At 39.8% G+C, this 21,190-nt stretch overlaps 1 protein-coding gene across 1 annotated transcript; it reads right to left on the reverse strand.

The window, feature by feature from the left end:
- Positions 1–2,849: 2,849 nt before the first annotated feature.
- Positions 2,850–8,634, reverse strand: LOC139119980 (metabotropic glutamate receptor 2-like). The gene is made up of 2 exons (XM_070683952.1): positions 6,488–8,634; positions 2,850–4,317 (listed from the first exon to the last, which is right to left on the reverse strand). Exons 1-2 carry the CDS (start codon positions 7,739–7,741, stop codon positions 3,790–3,792), a joined length of 1,782 nt encoding a protein of 593 aa, XP_070540053.1. The 5' UTR covers positions 7,742–8,634; the 3' UTR covers positions 2,850–3,789.
- Positions 8,635–21,190: the final 12,556 nt, after the last annotated feature.

Here is a 21,190-nt window from a genome sequence, read left to right on the forward strand (position 1 = left end):
TTGTAAAAAAAACCATAATGATCGCCATTATTACTATAAAATCACATAATTTATACAGCTCTGTTATCTTTCCGCTGGTTTCACCATCCGTAACCTTCACTATTGCTATATTTTTTATGAACTGCTCTTTTCGCAGAAGTCATTAGGGAAAACTTCCTATACCTGTTCGTTATCGTTCACGACCCAACGCGACATTATGTCAGCGGAATTTTATGACAATATATCATCCATGGTTCTTTTTCACGCTGTCTTCTCCGTGCATCCAGTATTCGTGGCAACAAAATGTCCGCCGCCTCTACTATGCTTCTCAATCGATCACTGTCTTGTCTTCATAGGACTACCTGATGAACAGAATCATTTTGTTGCTTCCCTCTACCCATCGTTACACATTATTTGGCCCTCTGCACGCGTTACCGTACATAATTGAAATTTTCTTGAGTATAAACTGTCTGCTATACTTAAAAGGTATACTGTCACCCGTTCCAAATTTTGCCATAGTTACCATGGAAAGAGAAAATCTAACCAATCACAGATTTTAAGCGGGTGGCGTCTTTTTTTAAAACAGCGCCCTCAAACGGGCATTTTGAATACCAAGGAACGTCCCTTTGACCATGTAAGGGCATATCTAGATTTCAGGTGACTGTATAACTTTAAAGTTACCATGGCATTAACGCTATACCAGTTCATCAACACTGCGCGAGAAAACTGTTACTACACTGCCGTTGCCAATCGTCATATTTGCTTTCTTCTTTCGTTCGCTACCGTTATCTGATTTTTTAGTATGAAAAAACTTAAAGGCTACTTTGATACTTACTATGTACATCTTCATTACAAACTAATCCGATGATAAAGTAAAGCTTACAGGTTAATATGCGCGTTCAAGTCATAACCACTACGATGGTGAACAATTTACATAATACAGATCGGAGTTTTGGTTTGAACCATAAGACAGATTGAAGGGCGAGCAGTAGCTGTAGCTTTTGAGTGTTTTTTTCACTATTTTAATGTCAAACTGTTTCTTGTTCTATTCCCAAAGCATGTTGAGATACACCATATTCAGCTTGTCAACTCAGCCTGTACACATGGAAACACCATTGTTAATTTTGGCAAGTGAATTCTGGTACGGAGTAGAATTCAAATGCAAACAACAGTGCATTCTGAATGTATAGATAATGTCTTGACAAGCTAAATAGTATGTGTTTTAACACATTTTGGGGAGTGGGAAAAAAGTTGCACTCAACATACAAAACAAAAACTGAAAAATGTCATAAAATGTTACAGCTTCTGACCCTTCAACGTGCACTCTTACTTGATATATTGACCGCTGTCGTTTGCACGTCAGCTGTGATTTTGCCGGTATCATTTGCAATAATCAGAAGCACGCAGGGTACGCTTTCGACGTAAACATTCTTACAACGGCAAATTTCTCTGCACGTTGATGTAAACTCAAGTGTGGTTATCGTGATTCTACCAATAATGCCGGTCAAAATATGTTCGAAAGCGAGCAAAGTTCCTGCTTGATATAATTTTGAGCGTACACGTATTCCTCCGCCTGAACCCCTCGCTGTTCCAGTTATAGCGAAAAAACTAGGCCCAGGCCAGTTTTTGTTGTAGTGTAACTGGCAGTTTTTGCATGTATTAAAATATTTGTTTGAATTACCTGCTTTTAGTGGTTAGTGCATCAGAGTGCCTTAGGTATTTCGTTCACTTCAAATTTGCTCAAACACGCGGCACTATGAACCCAATCTCACTATCTTCTATATTACTCACATCATCCTTCGTTTTTATGGCTACTGTCGAATATCAAATGGCGTTCAGCAGTTAAACATGTTGCAAGGAATACAACAAAAAATCGTGCGTGACACACAAAATAAATCTCGCTATTTTTCAAGCTATACACATCCCGAAGACTTAACCTTCATTAAAATGTATTAAGATTGGGAACTAAAATATCACGAATTCATCGACACGGCCCCTGGAGGCCACACTTCTATTCTACTCTTATTTTTAAGAGAAAAACATGATCCGCTGATCGCGTACAGAAACTGATCAACTAGTAGCGAGATGGCTGACAATACAAGAAATCATAGACGGGTGACAAGAACGGTTGAACTACAATACCAGGTAGAATACTTGAAACCAAATGACCTGATACGAAAGTGCTTATTCAAAGTAATATTTTTTCCGCGCAAGACTAAGTCTTTCAGTCTACGGTCCGATCGGAAGGTCAACCATTGATCATTGTCGCAAAACATCGCTTGCACGCGGAAATATTAGTGAGTATTGGTTAAAGTGAAGTGTGATAGGTCTCTATAGTATAAAGAGAACACGTATTAAACATAGCTATTAAAATCTCATTTTATATATATATATATATATATATATATATATATATATATATATATATATATATATATATATATATATATATATATAATGTATAAGCCATATAAAGGACAGCTGAAAATATTTACATATTGTAGCATGTGCGCATTTTTATAGGGACGGACAAATTCCGACGAACAGAAAGTTTATCTGGTCACGTCGCCCAACCCAACTCCATGTTTTGATTTCGGAATGTACTGTAAAGAGCGAAGCGTGATGTTATAAGCCATAGCAGAATAATGTTACAGGCAAGAGTGTGTATGATTATATCAATCAGAGATATACAGCTCTCATGTCTTGACATGTCTCTGTGTTCCTTTGCAGGTAACAAAAGATAGTGTGAATCAAAATCACTACGAAATTGTTCAGATTGTTCAGTTGAACTCGAGTTGAAATCAATGAAATAATGAGAGGAAAGTACTACTAGGGAAAGGGTTGAACTGCCATCAACACGATCGAAATAATCTGGAAAAACAGGATCTTTTAATTGTTCAAATTAATCAACAATGTTAGATGCCCTATCGCTGTAAGTTGCAATATTACAAATTACCTATAAAACAATTGCAAAAAAAGAGTAAATGAGCATGAATATGCTGATTAAACCAACATTGCCACAATATCCTATTCTCCCAAATTAGTTCAAATCGTGTTCATCTGACTTAAATCGTAAACGATGTCAGTAAAACCTTTATGGCTTTTATGGTTACTGCGTTTGTTTTGAAGACAGCGTCCGTGGACATGTTTCAATCTTTTAGCACGCCTGTGTGTGCATGTAACTTTGGTACACATGGAAAGAAGGTAATCGGTCATTGACGGTAATAATCGAAAAACAGCGACTCGTACTTTTAACAAGTTAGGACACCAACTAGTTACGTCAGTTTTGATAACAATGCAACGTCATAAAAGATGTCGAAAATGGAAAAAGTCGACGGATCGAAAATTGCTATTTTTTGCTGTTTTCTATTTTTTGAAATAAAACGTGAGAGTTAACAAAAAGTCTACATAAATTGCAAAAAAGATAGCATGCATGCTCTGTGAAATCCTAAAAAAAATAATCTGTCAAATTTTGGAATGCGGAAATATATGTAATTTGAATGTTGGCATTCTGACCATCCCTCAAAGTTCTAATTTGACATCTGCGAGTGAAGTTACATCAATGAATCAACACGGCATTTCCTCTATTTTATTTTTACGGTGTTGCCAAGCTCTCTGGCCATTCTTCAAAGCAAACCCCACAAATTTGTCGACAGTGTCCGACTATACATACTTTAAGTCAATATCATTTCTAAAATGATAACAAGTCAAGTTCTTGTCATCTGATGTCATGACTTTCAGATCAGTCACATGTTTCAAGGGAGTATTAGCCATTAGTATAGAAGTCTCGTACCATTCTGTGTATATTTGCTATTGTACTATAGATTCAGCGCTACTCGAACCAGAATCGGCCCCAAACGCGCGTGATGTACCGGCAGCAGCCGGGTGGAAACTCGATGGCTGGTCCATCGATCGAGCCATGGTCGTCATCGATGGCTTGACTACGTTCTTGACGAAGTATATGGCGTAGAATTTTGGCGCGAAGAGGCAGAGGAGCGTCAGCGAAGAGTTGAGAATCAGAGCCAGGTCGAGAAGTAGGATCTTGGTGGTGGACAGGTGAGTTGTGAAGTAGGTCGGAATGAAAGCCAGCCAGATTACTAAGGTCGTGTACACGCTGAGAGTTATGAACCGGGACTCGTTGTAGTTGTCGGGTACTTTGCGGGTCTTGAAAGCGAAGAAACAGCAAACCAGGATCAGCAGCAAGTTGTACACCAGGGAACTTATCATTTCACCCTGATTCAGATTACAGGTAAGTTCCAGTCGCTTTTCCATCGCCGATGGCATCAGCGGAGTGGCCTCTGGAGGTACGATGGCGATCCAAACGGCGCTCAGGATAATCTAGAGAAATAGAACAAATAACTGCATGGATCAACCTTTGTAATGGATGGTAACGTTATGACTGTACCTAATATGGATGGTCTTTGAGTAGGTTTTATGCACTAGTGAGTTCAGCTTCTCATGCACGATAAATGGCCATTTCCCAATAAAGATCGGCCTATCCTTAATGATTCCTACTAGACAATTTTCTCTTTGCCTTTACTTTTACACTTTCAATATATGTATATATATATATATTTCCTGTACACTGGCCCGCTCGTCTGTTTAAGGTGGGATTTACAGAAGTAGGATGCAAGGTTAAATTAGGGCAGACCATTGACTGCACTTTGACAAGGATAGTTACACTACGTGCTGTCTGTGATACTACAAAGTGTGGATAAAGATATCGGAAGGTGTGTTGTTTAGTCACAAATCATGCTGAGAAAAATACAGAAAAATTGTGTTGCTCGTGTGAGTGACTCTCACATATTGAACGAGACATCCGGCAAGTCCATTACTGTCGCCGCAGTTCAGTGCGGACGACACTGCTACCGATGCCCCATGCCGATATAAGTAATCTGAAACTCCCCTGGCAGTCGACACAAATATTGCGACATGTTCCAATAAATTTGAGCGATTCCAATTATCGAGATGATAGGAAACCTTAATTAAGACCTGTTGTCTAGCAAAAATAAGTAATTCATATTTATACTTTGACGTGGGATATTTTTAATCGTTCTAATTGTTGTTAGAGAACAGCGCTAAACTATAACGATACTGTCTTTCCGTTTGTAATCATTTTCTGTTCAAATTTCACCGTGGTTGTTAACTGTTTTCAGAACAAATAATTAACAAGGACATGTCGACAAAGTGGTGAAATCAAATTTAAGCAAAGAGTTTTTGTAGAGCTCCAGTTGCTAGGCTGAAGCAGGCATTCATCTCACTTCGAACGGAATGCATTCACACGTTCTGAAAGTATAAACACATGTCTACTTATGGAAGACAAGTTTTGGCTCTCAGGGAATAAGCAGTTCCTACAATACGACAAATTGGCGGAAACGTGCCTTTCGGACGTCACCTGATGACGCATATCTCCATTGCGAACGTGCCTCGACGTTCGTGAAGAAACAACGTTTATGCCTGTTCACTGCCATCCCTACACAATGCACGGGTTATCTTTCTATTCACTGGTTTAAAGAGACGACTTATCTATGTTTTGCGATTACGTTGCGGCAAATGTGTCTTTTGAATATCGATGATGTACTCAAATTATGTCGGTAAAAGGTGGCTCTAAACGTACTGACTCTTGGATTATTTACAGATATAGCACATCTCCAACAATATATCGGACTTCTTCAATGATACAAAGTGAAACAAAGAGGACTGTACTGTAGTACAGCAACTGTTTACATGTGGAATTCAGACATACACTTACACCTGCGGCATTGCTGTGTTGTTGTGCAATTCATGATGCGATGTTTGAGATCGCATCTGTCTGATTATACGACGCATCACCCACATGAAATCTACTCCTGGATGCAGGTGCATCTTGCTTGAGTTAAAGTGAAGACCAAAATAAATGATACACTTTGTTTCCAGTGGCAACGAAGATCTATGAATTTCTTAGCAGTCTGTCTGCGCGAGCAAACTGATAACAGCAGATCTGGTAATTTTCGTTGAGCTTGTTAGAACAGTCACCGTTTTTCCTTTGTCGCGAAACCTTTTCTCAAGATTAGCACCAAACTCATGTCGCTCTGCTTTGTGATACGTGTCACCACAGAGAAACATAGACAGTCTATGTTCCTCTGTGGTGTCACGTAAAGCCTGTCGTTGCCTGAGGTTTGTTGATTTTAGAACAGCCGTAATTTTATCCTCAGACATTTATGATAGATATTAGAAATCGTTTCACAGAAACCTTAATTTCCCCTCTGTCAGCAAGGTTTCCCTTTGTCAATCAATCTTTTTTATGGTACCATATTTCAAATTTTGACCCACGTACGCAAGTGTCAAGAATAGGGGCTAACGATAGCGAATCCATACAGAAAAGTACGTAGTCACCCAAACTTCGGTACACCTCATCAGGCTTTCATCACACGCACATACACAGACGGACACACGGACAGACAGACAGACAGACAAAACAAACACACAAACAAACTAACAAACAAATAAAGAAATAAAACATGTTTACCTGCGGGAGAAAGAACAACGTCGTTATAATTAGCTGGGACGTTGCACTCGTTCCTTTGAGAGATTTGACTGACTTGTGGCTACGGGTAAAAATCCTGAAGATTCTGATGGCTTTAGTCAGTGCCGGTGAGTAGATGAGAGTGAAACAAAGCATATACGTGATTCGTACCACACAACAGGTTGGCTTGGAAGGTTTAGCCAATAGAACGAGGGATGTGACGTAGCACATGACCACGCCAACCAATAGGATGGCGCTTAGCTCCCGGCTCGACGCTTTGATGAGAAAGTGTTCTCGGTGGCGAATGTACCCGACTATGGTCAGTACTGACAACAGTAGCCCGACACTACAGAGAGTTGACAGCATTACGGACCTAGGGTCGCTCCACTGTAAATACGTCGCCACAATTGGTTCACATTCCGTCCCGTCGTCGTTCGGCCACTGATGGCGACCGCAGCGTTGACACTCAGTTTTGTTGTTGACCGTGATCTCGTTGTCTTGACAACGGAAGCAACCCCAGCAGCAAGTGTCTAATGTGATGATAGTGTGTTTGGGGGCACATGCTTCGCTACAGACGGACGGCGGCGCGGATCCGTCGCCGCCGTAACCTGAAATCCACTGAATATTCTCTTCGTTGAGAAGTAAGCGCTCTGTGGCCTGGGAATCCCACTCGCCAACTTGTACCAGCTTATGGGAGCCGTTCACGTCCTGCAGATTTCGTAAAATGTACTTGCCGAGGTAGTCGCCGCTCTTTGTGAATTTGATGTGGCCGGTTGTGCCGTCGAAACTTGTATTCAGGAGTTTTTCAAGAATGACATCCATCGACAAATTGGCCAACTTCTCTCGGTAACATGCCACTTCGTCAGGTACATCCGTACTGTTGCATTTCTCCTGCAGGAACGCATGATAAGCATGGGCAAATACGTACACAGCGTCAATGATTGTGGACACGCTGTTAGAATGACTGAAATCGTCGTAGAGTTGATCTAGAATGCACTGGGTTGAATTCGTGCCCTCGCATCTCAGGTACTCAGTCGTCCACGGCGTTTCCGCCCCCGAGAAATTGTCGATGTGGTCCCTTGAATACTGTTCGAAACCAAGCACTGTCGTTGTGGTATATTCGATAAAAAGACCCCCTCTCGCAATGTGTTCGTATGGATAGAAGTTATCGGCCGATCTTCCCCATCCGTCTGTCGTCACAAAGGTGAAATAGTCGTAGTATTGCAGGCGATCGATAGCAGCGAACAAACGTCTCATTGGATTGAGCAGGGAGAAGAGGACGATGACTTTGGCTTTTCCGTTGTTGTGCAGTCTGGTGACGGCGCTTTCGATGTTAGCGTCGCTGGTATACTCCGAGATCACCAACGAGTCGGCGATGCAGATTGAATGGTGGCTGATCTCACGTTTCAGCTCGCCTGCACCGTTGCGACCGTAGCTTTCGTCCGAATTGACGACTGCAACGTAAGTCCAATCGAACCTCAGCAGCAAGTCGATGATCGTCTGCACCTGGAACTTATCCGGAGGGGCTGTGCGCAAGAAATACGGGAATCGAGAGGTGTCGCTGAGCTCATCGCTCGTCGCGGACGGACTAATCTGCGGGGTTTGGTAGATTCCCAAAATTTTACCCGTTGCGATACTGGTGTAGCTCCTTAGCGGGCCAATAACGCCGTGCACAGGGTTCCAGCGCAGCAGCTCAGCCAATCATTGTCAGCGCTTGGATATCCGTCTTCAAGGCGCAGAAGTTTCAAAACTATCGATATTGCCGTGTCTTCATCTGCGCAGTCGTCATAGATCTCGTATCCCATTTCGACTTGTGGGAGCAACTCGTCGTTGCCGTTGATTTCTTCAACGGCGTAAACCACAGAAAGCATTCGTAGGTAGTAGCCGATCAGAGAATACGGAACACAGACGCCTTCGGACGCAGATACCTTCGCATGTTGAACAGACCACCTATTACGATATCACCTGGCTTTCTATAAACATGCCCTTGCTGCGGACCGACGGACGCGACTGATTCAGTCAAAAGAGCGACAATGATGGTCTTAGCGACGATAGAATCCATCATTTGTCTCTCGTCAACTCGGAACCAAGGATGGCAATGATGTGGACTTTCGTTGAGACTACTGTCGCACATATAGCTGTATTTCTGTGTCCCCTAGCTTTCCGTGAAGTATCACAACCGCCTAACTCAGTTAAACTTTGTGTCACTGTGCCAGACGCGATAAAAAGAAAAACCCAGAGTTTGATCCTCAACTCATACTCGGGAAGTGCAGTAACAACGAGTTTGTTATCAGGTAAATTACAGTTTCATATGGTAAGACATGAGATGTAAGAGGGAACCTTCAGGTAAAATTGCTACATTCTGGAATAATCGGTAATGGAAATTCGAACCATGAAGCCTAACAATTGAAGACGGTTATTTACCAACTGTGATTACTTCACAAGTGGGTTACTGAGTTGTGATCTCAATCTTCCCTAGAATCATACACTGCCCGAACCGTACCCTCGATTCTTTGTAGCTTTCAGTACTTTGAAGCAACGCAATTATTATAGAGCAACGTTGTGTACACGAAAATCAAGCCAGATTTTCCAGCGGTGAAAAGACAATTTGTGTTCTCATTATGATGAAAAAAATGTCGTACAGCTTGTGTAGAGCTGCCATATCGTGCCTGTACTAATACTAAGGATAAATTGACTGCTTTTCAAAAAGCAGTCAATTTACATTATGAAGATTCACACAAGCGAATAAATCGAATAAAGAATGTGTTCTGTGTCAAGATTGTCAGCTTCATAACCTGACCAATAAAGAAATACATGACTAGCACAATTCGCGCTGTTCATTCGCTAGCTGCTCTTATTTGTAATAGCGCTACTGTGATTTCGACGAGGGTTAATAGCACTTAGTACGCTATGTACTGGCCATTGGCAGACCAAGGAAAGGGGACGTTTTAAATTTATCGAGCTGTTTTTATCTATCAATGTATGTCAGGCTCGATCCTTGTTCGTGTTTCCCTGTCTGCCAGGGCGTGTACTTCTGTCAGTCTTTCTCATCAATTTAACTGTCTCGTGTGGTATCCTTTAAAATGGAAGTTTAATTTGGTCCTCGCTTTTGAGTTAACGTCAATTAGACGCAACGGCTTAGTACCTTGGTTCATGCGTTCAGAGTAAAAAAAAATGAGTAGAGCTGATTATCCTGATTCCATTAATCGATTTAATGATAACATAGCAAAAATATAGGGGGGAACTGTTTCTCGTCACGGGTTTCCAGCAAGAATGTGTCGACGTGCTTGTTTGTGTCAGCTATTCACTCAATCCGTGCCTATACTGGATAGACGTTTATGCCTGTCTATTTGGCACTTGCTTATGCCTCCTGAGATTCTTCGGACTCACCTGGTGTTTTAGGAAAGCTGTTCTCAATCCCCATGTAAGCGATTTGAAATGTTACACTATACCGTCCAACAGTGTTTCCCTCTAGTACCAACCATAAAAAACTCCGCTGACTCCCTCTTTTTTCCCGTTAAATTATAGGTCTAATTTGCCCCCAATGGGCAGATCAGTCTTCCTGGATCCTGCAGGGTATATTTCAAGTTGTTTCGCTTGGAAAAAATGTTCGCCCGCCCTTTCCAAGCGCTCGCCGATGCGAGGAAAATATTTTCCCACCCGCCAAAGAAACAGCGTGGGAATGCTATTTTTCGGGTTGGCAGTCTTTCTGGAATACAGATCTGATTCAAGAAGACAGGAAAAGCAACTGAGGTGATATATTAAATTGATTCGTCGCTGGTTTGAAACAAACATTTTTACTTTTTGTCTCTCGGTATCAATATATCTCCGAGGGAAATCCATGTTTTTGTCGAGTGTTGCTAGTCGTTATCCATGTTAATTCGTAGTTTGTAAAATTCGATATAATGCCTTCCAGGTAATCCATAATTCACATATAGACACACACAACATCACTACGAAAACAAATACCAATCGTGCATTGTACGGGCTTGTAGAGAAGTTATTTTTCATTTTACACGGCATGGTTGGCATCAAATATGGGGATAGACAATAGGATTACACTTAGAGAAGATTTTCATAACCGAGAAAATCGCTAAAGGTTTCCTTACCATAAGATATCCATCATCATGATAAAGACTGTGACCTTTGTCAGGATGCAAATTATAAGAGACATGGAGATAGACTTTCCTTTGCAGATTAAATGGAAAGATGTCCCTATTCTTTCAATTTTATTAAAAGTAATTTTTAAAACGCTGACACGAGAGTAAAACTGATGTCAGTGATGTTTTGATAAATCTAAGTGCCGAGGGGCGATATGAATTTTATCATGTCTCTCACTTGCGATATGTACACGAAGTTTCATCGTGGTTTTCCTGCAGGGTCTTAAAGATTAAAGATGTCACGGAAATTTTAACAAAGTTTCTCTGTTTTCTCTGAGATTGTGAGCTTTTTGAAAATCTTGTCTCAAAGCCGCAATAACTTATTTCACATATTTTAAAAGTCTCCGTTCGTTACTTTACACTATCTGTAAGTTTTGACTTGCTCTCCAATATTTATCCTTTGTTAGTAAGGTTTAGTTTCTCTTATTCGACTTCTACGATAATGTCAGAATGGATCGTGTCCAACTTTTCAACACAACTTGTATAAATGTTTTATGTGCAATGTTATCATCATTCATATAACTGATCCTCATTACCAAAAAGTCAATTCCTAAGTTGGTGACTTCTGTGCGAGTCCCTGTTGAATCCATAGGATCCTTAGGCAGAAAGATTAGGTGATGAGTTTAGCCAAAACTCACTATACACGCACATGAAATGAAGAGCCCCATCCAACTGACAGGACCGACCACAGTAATTCCGACTGATCCTTTAGCTCAGTTGGTAGAGCATCCGAAATATTCGGGGAGTGTGGGTTCGAGTCACTTTTCATTTCATTTACTACAAAATAATGTTAATCTTTGACAACGTAAACATGATCGGAATAGAATTTAGAAGTCAACAACTGATAACAATGTATACTGTACTAAATGTGCTGTAATCACAAGGCTTACATGATTTAGGGAAAATAAGACAAAAATGATGATAATTTCCAGATCTTTCAACTTATCTGGCGAAATATCGCGTCATACCCTCACTTGGCCATTTCTGTTCAACTGACAAAAGTCGTCCCGCAAAAAAAAATAAAACAGGTAATTTTTGATTTATGTCATGACAATTCTAGACTTAATGCGAAAGATTTATCATCTAGTAGTTTCGTTTGTAATAATAGAAGTTAACTTGAGCTGTGGAGGGACGTCCCACGGTTTGGACATATTATAAGAAATTTATGTGTCTGTTCCCGCAGTTTAATTATCAGGTATATACTTCGCCTAAGGCACTTTTATCTAAAGAAATACGATGTTAGAAATAACGGGGCAATCAAGCTAGTTAAACAAACGGTCACACTGAGGGTCTGACGATGTGACAACGTGTTTGTCTTTACGATAGGGGTCTGTGAAAGGAAACCTGAATTATAAGATTTAAACAATTCCCAAATGGGTACAGGTTTATTTTATATTTATAGCTGTTCAATACTGTTACGATTAACTTTTTATGTAGTAATGCTAACAAGTTATCATACGTTAACGTTTAACCAAGACAACCAGTATACACTTTATCAAGGAAGGATGATGACCAGCTTTTCAAAACCAGAGAAGAGTGATTTCAATTATAAGCTTTTTGGATCTAGGCTACTGAGGAAATGATGCAACTTCAAGTATGATCTGACTTGAAACTATGCTATCAATCAAACTCGTGAAAAATGAAATAAAACTAAAGTTAAACACTCAGGGATATATTTCTAAAAGAACTCCGATAAGCTTTGCAATAGAAATTTTCCGTCATTTTAAATGATACTGTAATTGGGATTAAAAATGCTAAAACGCAAGTGATAAATGCATAGGTAGCAAAGACAATATAAAACCATACTGAGTATGGATAGATGATTGAGTTATGCTTTCTATTTCCTTTAGAAATGAAAGACCTATCAAATCGTAAGAAGAGTCCATCCTGTTCTGAGTCCGGATCACGATTAGGGGAACTTCAGACCACCAGTACGCGTAGATGGAGTAAATATATAGATCAGGCGACACAGGAATTAACGTTGCGCTCGAACTTTATTTCCCCAGGTCAGCTGATGGCTGCCTGGGGCAACTCTTAGCTCCGAGAGCCTGGAGATATGCTCACTCCAAGGCCCCGAAGGTCCGACTCCCAAATTTTACGATACTTTGTCGACAAGAAAACTTGCCAACGCTAGTTTCACAATGATTAATACGTAGTATGCATGAGACATGTCACAACACCATTGTTTTAAATCCAAGCTGTGAAAATATGAAAAGCGATACTTAACAGCTACAGTTCTGATAAAAGTTCGACTACATTGTCTTTCTATTGTCCAACCTTGCGTGAGACATTTCATGCATAATCATAGGAATTCACGAGACACGTGGGTGCCTGGAATGGCGCTGCCATTGAATTTAAACAGAAGAGACTTGAAAATGTAATTTGCCGCCAATTTTGAAGAATTACACCTCCGGTAAATCGTGGGAATTCAAGTCCAAGTGGCGAAATGTTGAAATTTGGCGAATTACTAGAGTGAAGATTTACAGTAACCGGTACTTTCCCACAAAGGCTTGCCCTCAAGCCTTATAAAATGTGTCTCAAATATAGATAGAATACAAAATATTACATTTACACAAAATACACAAGGAAAGTACAGAATTTCAGAAGAACATCAAGTGGAAAGTACAATTTTTTGTTTGTAATTAGAATACGACATCGTTTTTTTGAAAATAATCGAATAATGTATGTGTTGCAGTGCTGATAGCAGATGTATACAAGCTGTATCGGGCAATGTCCGCGGTTATGTTTGTGATCAAAAGTTTCTCCCAGTGAGATCCGTTTCTAGAACAATTTCGATTACCATATTGACGATGTTCAAATTTAAAACTAACTATTCAACTCTCCAACCCTCCCCCCTCCAACCCTTCGTATCGGAGACGTCTTACGCGTAGCACTGCAGCGTCGGTAATTCTCGTAGCTCTATAATTATCTTCACTTAATAAAAAAAACACTCCCAACCCCCAACCAACCCCGCGTAGATGAGGCTTCGTATAAAATAAAGACAAACGAGTATAAATAATTAGATTTCTCTGTTGAACAATACCAATATTTGGAATTAAAGCGAGTCTACTATACTAACTATTTGACCACAAAAACCCTCGAACAATTGTCAAATTCAGTTCGCAGACAAAAGACGCAGTTCCAACGATCATACACAGTTCTCTTGTTCAACTTCGACAAATCTCGAATCTGCTCACCCTTCAAAATGTTGATACTGTTATCTTCTCATGGTTGATCTACCTTGACGTGTTCTTCGCTAGCTTCCTTGGGTTGAATGATTCAGCTTGCCTCTGTAAATATCACCTTCTCCTGTAATTTTTTTCGGTCTGAATTCTGCGTTCTCCATCCTTTATGTCATCCGCGGAATTTCACTCAGGTGTCCGGGAGCGACTCGCTTCTCGCAGTTCTATCGGGAAATTCCATTCAGCTTTGCTGTGAGAGGCTTCGTTTTCTTCGTTTTCGGGGAATCATGCAGCTCAGATATTGGCAGAACGACTCGCTTTGCAGCTCGAGGCTCGACCAAACACCACATTTGGTCGATATTGCAACCGGGTTTTAGTTCTCCACCATATCAAATCGTAAAGAAATGTTCTTGCTGTTCTGAATCAGGATTAAGGGGAACTTCAGACCACAGTACGCGTAGATGGAGTAAATATATAGATCAGGCGACACAGAAATTAACGTTGCGCTCGTGAACTTTATTTCCCCAGGTCAGCTTGATGGCTGCCTGGGGCAAATCTTAGCTCCGAGAGCCTGGAGATATGCTCACTCCAAGGCCCCCAAGGTCCGACTCCCAAATTTACAATACTTTGTCGACAAGAAAACTTGCCAACGCTAGTTTCACAATGATTAATACGTAGTATGCATGAGACATGTCACAACACCATTGTTTTAAATCCAAGCTGTGAAAATATGAAAAGCGATACTTAACAGCTACAGTTCTGATAAAAGTTCGACTACATTGTCTTTCTATTGTCCAACTTGCGTGAGACATTTCATGCATAATCATAGGAATTCACGAGACACGTGGGTGCCTGGAATGGCGCTGCCATTGAATTTAAACAGAAGAGACTTGAAAATGTAATTTCCGCCAATTTAGAAGAATTACACCTCCGGTAAATCGTGGGAATTCAAGTCCAAGTGGCGAAATGTTGAAATTTGGCGAATTACTAGATGAAGATTTACAGTAACCGGTACAAATTATAAAAACATGACATACCTACGCTACTCACAGCCACCTCACGGGCGCGTTGAAGAGAACTTGAAGCAAGCTTTCGGTGAAATGACAAATACACCGAACTTCCATCGAAATACTGTCAATGACTAAAGTTACGTGCTTTACCATATATCTCTATCGTACTATACAGAATTTGGTTCCTGGCGTTCATCCATGATAAGCTTAAATGCTGTGCGGATGCACGTTCTGTTATAGGCTTTAAAAACAAATCGCTGTTGTCATTTTTATGCAAACCATAGACTTTTAGAGAAAACTAAACTTGGCCTTTCTCAAAATTGTATTGTCTATCAGCTAGATTAAACTCATCTTGCATTGATTGGTAGCACAGTGGAATGTTGCGATACCTCTACATGGGCGATGCTGTGAGGTAAAAACATGCGCTTGCAGGAACTTCGAGGTTATGTATGAGATATGAAATCAATTTTTCCCATGTTTGTGAAAAAGTGGTAAAATGTTCAGTTATCTTACATTTCACTGCTCACGGCTATAACGTAAAATTCTGGATCCTATAAGAATTAAGAATTATGATAGATCCATAATTTGTGTTCCGAAGTAGTCACTTGTACGTCTCTGGTAAGCTACTAAATCTGATATCATAATCATTATGATTACAATTTGAGCTAAATGTCTGTCAGTGGAAATGTGTCTCCCTGAGATTTGTGTCCTCCATATATGTTATATGCCTAACATTAAAGAAAAATTCTCATTAACTTCGACAATTAGAAGCTTATGTACAAGATACTGTTACATGTCAACCGGAGATATCTTTCCGAGGGTAATGTTTAAGCTTCATCGACATCGGTGTAGTCGTTCTGGATTTGATCCTTCATATCAAAACGTCATTAAAAGTTAAATCAGTAATTAATCGTCACGACAAATGTCCATCGAGACTGTCATCATGTGACGATCTATTAATTCCCATCCAGATTCATCTTGGCTGATGCGCTTGTCATTGTGAGAACATCTCTAATTTTTCTCAACGGTTGAATATGCAGAGTAACATTAATAGTGTAAACCATAGGCACCAAATACCATAGACCCTGAATGGAACTAACCACTCCTTCGAATTCGAAAAAAGAAAATTAAGTGATTCGAATCCAGTCAGTCGTTCTTGAGATATCGTTCAAACTGACAGGCACACAGACACAGAAACAGACGGACAGAGAGACAGGCAGACACAGATACAGACACAGATACACAGCAAGACTGTAAACAGAGAGAGAGAGAGAGAGAGAGAGAGAGAGAGAGAGAGAGAGAGAGAGAGAGAGAGAGAGAGAGAGAGAGAGCCACTTACATGTGTGAGTCAGTGTGACTCTGATATTTCATATACATATATTAAGACCAGCAGATATTCTTTAAAATTGTTGGCAATTTTAGGTTCTTCTGATTAGTATAAAAAATAAATGTTGGTGGCCACATCCTTCTCTTTACATTCTTCGTTCTTTCCGAATTATAGTACATGTGGTGGGCAAAATTCGTGTTACTATTTTTGCGATGAGGCTTTGTCAAACTTCTCTTTTGGGCGACATAGGTCCTCAGATATATAATTTTTTCCACAAAGTAAGGTTTTTTGACACTTCCAAAAGTCTTGAATATGTTCCCTGTCAGCGTCTTTCGGCGACAATGGAGAAACCCCAGCAGACACTCGCGTCGAAGTTAGCAAGTGAGTCACATCACGTCCACCAATTATCTACGGCAGAGATTGAAATTCTCGGCATGCTGATTTTTTTTGACTGAACAAAGCAGTTTACCAGAGAAGATCTTCCATATCTCTCCGAAGTTGAACCGGCACCCAATTAGGCTAGATTGTGTTGTACTACTTTTAGTTCACAACAAAGTCAAAATTAATCCTAAATCCAAAGCGAATCTACGGAGAAGTACATTGATGAGGAGAAAATAACCGCGAATTGCGATTGTTGGCAGCTGTACTTCGATTTGTCCTTTCTGTTTTGCCTACAGCAATTTAAAAGCTGTGTAATTTGCTTCCCCGGAAGTCTTTCTTCATTAAACGCTCATTATGTGATGCAAGGCTTTATACCGTTGCCGCATTGTCAGAATTGAGTAATAAATCCTCTAACAAAGGGAAATATACTTTCTGTCGTGGAGATTTGGACATAAGGTTCAGTTTTGACTAGTTAATGAGACGGACACGTTTCATATCGAGAATATGATGAAATTCTTATTATTGTCGTAAACATGGTATTTTTTAAAGATAAACCAATTGCTATTTCAGGAACAATTTTAGAAGATATAAAAATTGTCTCATCATTTCCAAATATAATGTCAAACTCTGAATTCGTTTATAGAGCAATAGCAACAAGCCATATGAGAATAAGTTACAATCGCCGAAAGCATTCGCTTCAATCTTTCGACTTTGTCAACTGTGCACACCTGAAGAGAAATGATGTAAATCATCGTCGTAAACTACTGCTGGTCTCTTTACGGCAACAGCTCCTCGCATACCGCTAAGAGTAAATTGATTTTCTTGAGATACTTGGAGTAAAGAGAAAGCTCGGGCTTGCGAGAATGATATCTATATGCCAGTCCTAGGGTTTCCTGGAACGCCGGTACTTTGTTTCACTGTCTCTTTGGAGGCCAATTACAAGTAAAGTAAGCTTTGCACTAAATGAACATCGCGAAACTAATTGGGTACATTAAGTCAAACGCAATGATGGAGACGCAATGTTTCCTACAGAGCCATCTGCATTCACCGATGAAGTTATCACGAATATTGAAATTTGTATTGGGTGTGTGCTCGGTCAGCTTGTGTTTAGTATTATAGGATAATACCAAAAGACGGTCTAACTAATGAGCGAGCCTTTCTTATTTAATTCGTCGAAGTAGCTGTTTATAGGTTTTCTATTGACATTCTGAGAGTTGACAATAAATTCGAATAATACTTATTGTGCACGCATAATATGAAAATGGAACCTCAGAGAATTGCCCATCATTGAGGTTCACGGCCTGTTTTAAGGTAATATGTACTTCGAAAGTAAAAGACTTAAATGAAATGAAACTCTTAAATGAAACTTTCGACCATTCTCTTACCAAAGCCAGACTAAAAACAGTGCGAATTTTGGTACTAGAGAGACAAATTACCTAAGATTTCCCGATTTTTCCAATTCAAAATGGCCGCCATCCTTGTGTTCACTCTATTGGAAAAAATAAAATTTTCGATTTTCAAAAAACTAAGACGGTGAAAACTTTTCTTTCAGCAAGGGCTTTAAAATGAACCCCTACGAGTGGTAGACCAGAAGAGAACTGATGAAATTAGAAATCCTGAATTTCTGTCCCCAAGGCACGTTCTACCTTAACACGCCAGTGGATCGCCTTAATGGCTGATGTCAGAAACTATGATATCATTTACGTTAACTGTCCTGTTTCTAAGACGGGTTTAACCTGTCCACCCTCGATTTTCTATGAACAGTTTCACAAACACGATTGGTAACAATGGGTTCAGGCGAAATCATGACGATGAAAAGGGTTAAATAAAGGTACATTTCTGTCGACCAATATTGTGACATACTTCGAGAACTGATTTTTTGCTACATATTGCTTCAACTGACATAGAGACTCAAATGATACAAATTAAACAAAAGTAATGTTTTAAGAGGATGACCTTTCATCTTAAGGTAGAATGCGCCTCGGAGACAGATATACAGACTGTCAAAGTTTTATGATATTGTTTTGGCCTACCACTTATGGGGACTCATTTTGAAGCTTATGGAGTAAATTTAAGTTTTCAGCTGCTTAGTTTTGTGAAAATCAGGAATCTTATCCCGACCCCACCCCCACCCTAATACAGATAGCACGGGGATGGCGGCCATTTTGAATTTCAGTATCTGTAAACGTTGGGTAATTCGTTCCTCTAGTACTGTACCAAAACTTGCACGATGACCACAGATTTTTATTCTTGATTTTGAAAGAGAATGTTGAAAATTATTTGCTTGAGGAATGTTTCAGCAAAATTTTCAGTCTTTTATTGTCAAGGCGCGAAATGCCTTAAAAAAGAAAAATCATCCCTATATCAAACGTGATGGCAAAAAATGGGGCAAAAATATACACCGACCGTAACATTATAAGTGATAAAAAGTCGAGTCTCCAAAGGCCGGCGAACTCGGCTTAGTGTTTTCAAAGAGCAAAGTTAGTTACTTGAAGGCGTCCAATTTATCTGGAGAAATTGGGTACGTTCCCCGAAATACTGTCTCCTCTTGTCTGTACAATAATTTAAATGTCATACCAATTAGAATGTTTCAAAGTCCTTCCAAAAGATTCAGGCGATTTCGCTTACAGGTCATTTCGAAATAATAAGCGTGTATATTTAAAGAGCTCAGTTGAGCCGATGGCCGCGCAGAGTGAAGTCCATGCCTTATTCGTGACAGTATGGGCAATGACTTATTATAGATAATAACTTGCTAAAAGGTAAGAAGGGCGATCGTATATTTTTTATGTGAACTTCAAGATAAATTCACTTTCGTGGAGAGGGGAGTTCAGGCTAAATATCGAAAACAAGGTTCACTATTGATCTATTTGCGGGGAAGAAAGATCAAGAAATAATAAAATGTTAATTTGAGCATTGATAATTGGATGGGTATAAGGGAGCAAATTATTTGTCTGCCTACAATCGCGTAAATATGGCTCCGCGCTGGTAGTTTTGTATCACGTTCTCGATAATCATTGCCGACTTTCCAATTTTCCGTCTAATTAATTGGCAATGCCTTTCAGCAAAACACAAGATGATGTTGAATAATCCATGAAAAGTCCCCCGATTATCTCGCTCCAGCCTTCTGATCGCAAGAGATGCATCACGATTTTAAATCATTCATGGCCGTTTTTTCAATTTAGCTGACATGCTTCGGACTCATTATATGGGGCAATTATCCGAGAACCTCTCAGCGATGACAAGATGTCATTACTCCATTAGCCTAGCAGAATATGGACGTAAAAAAATCTTCATAGCGTCAGTTAATCTTGTTTGAAAAAATAAAATGGCAAAGCTGACGTTACGGCAAGCTGATTAAATCGTTAGAGAAGAAAAGTTACACATGAGTCATATGAAATCTTCTTGGAACTTTTGTCTTGGCTACACGGACAGAGGCATAAAAAACACTAAGGGATTATACATTGATAAACCCAGTTGCAGTTCAATAACACATAGCGTGCTGAATCATCTGTTCAGAGGCTAGGCTGTATTGGTATACCTGCGTGACATTTGTGTGTGCATTTTTTTCATTATGCATCTATTAAAGTTTCTTGTTTTGATATTCACCGCCGTAGTAAAGCATATTGACGTGTTGAATTGTCTAGTTTAAGGTAGATCGCACCTCCGGGACAGATATTCAGACTCTCAAACTTTTACAATTCTTTTCTGATCCACCACTTGTGGGGGTTCGTTTTAAAGCTCTTGGCATAAGAAAACTTTTTACCGGCTTAGTTTTTCGAAGATCGAAAATTTTATTTTTACTCCATTGAGTTAACACAGGGATGGCGGCCATTTTGAATTTCAAATATCGGTAAATCTCGGCTAATTTGTTTCTCTAGTTCCAAAATTTGCATGGTGACCCCGGATTTTTATTGTTGATTTTGAAAGAGAGTGGTTGAAATATTCTTTGAGGAAAGTTTGAGCAAACGTTTAAGTCTTTCACTTTCGAGGTGCATACTACCTTAAAGCCCTGTTCGCCAGCACATTAATGTAGTACAAATCGTTTGTTAAAATTTAAACAAACGATAACATTACACGTGATTGCACTACAATGTTTGATGTAAGTACAAGTCAAAAGTTATTCAGATGACATGTTTATCGAGACTGTAACCTATAATACACCGACAATGTTTAAATTATATCATATCACAATAGGCATTATAGGCGAGCATTTAGATTGGTTTTATTACCTGTTGGCGACACAACCAAGACCTTCGTGCACCTCAAGTCGGTGAATTTAAAAAAAATAAAATCATTTATAATAGTTTCTCTTGTGTCTCTCCTATTTCGTACAAACCTATCCGGAATTTGGCAGCTCACGCCAGGTTTTCCCAGCGATTGAATGTGTCACGTTTGAGTCTGCGCAGTAGTGAGTTAGTTTCTGCCGGATTCCGGGTGAAACTCCGCTGTATAGCGTTCACCCCACTCATCGCGTTCACCCTACTCATCGCGGCCACTCACGCGCGCGTTTCACATGAAAGCAAAATACAAATCATTGCGTTCACTCCACTCAAACATTCACAAATCACAGACTTGAACCAAGTCAAAACCAAGACCTTCGTGCACCTCAATTTTTTATTTAAAGAAGAATTTTAATAAGAAACTTG

The sequence above is a fragment of the Ptychodera flava genome, chromosome 20 (assembly GCF_041260155.1).
Source record: "Ptychodera flava strain L36383 chromosome 20, AS_Pfla_20210202, whole genome shotgun sequence".
In the NCBI taxonomy this organism is placed as follows: domain Eukaryota; kingdom Metazoa; phylum Hemichordata; class Enteropneusta; family Ptychoderidae; genus Ptychodera; species Ptychodera flava.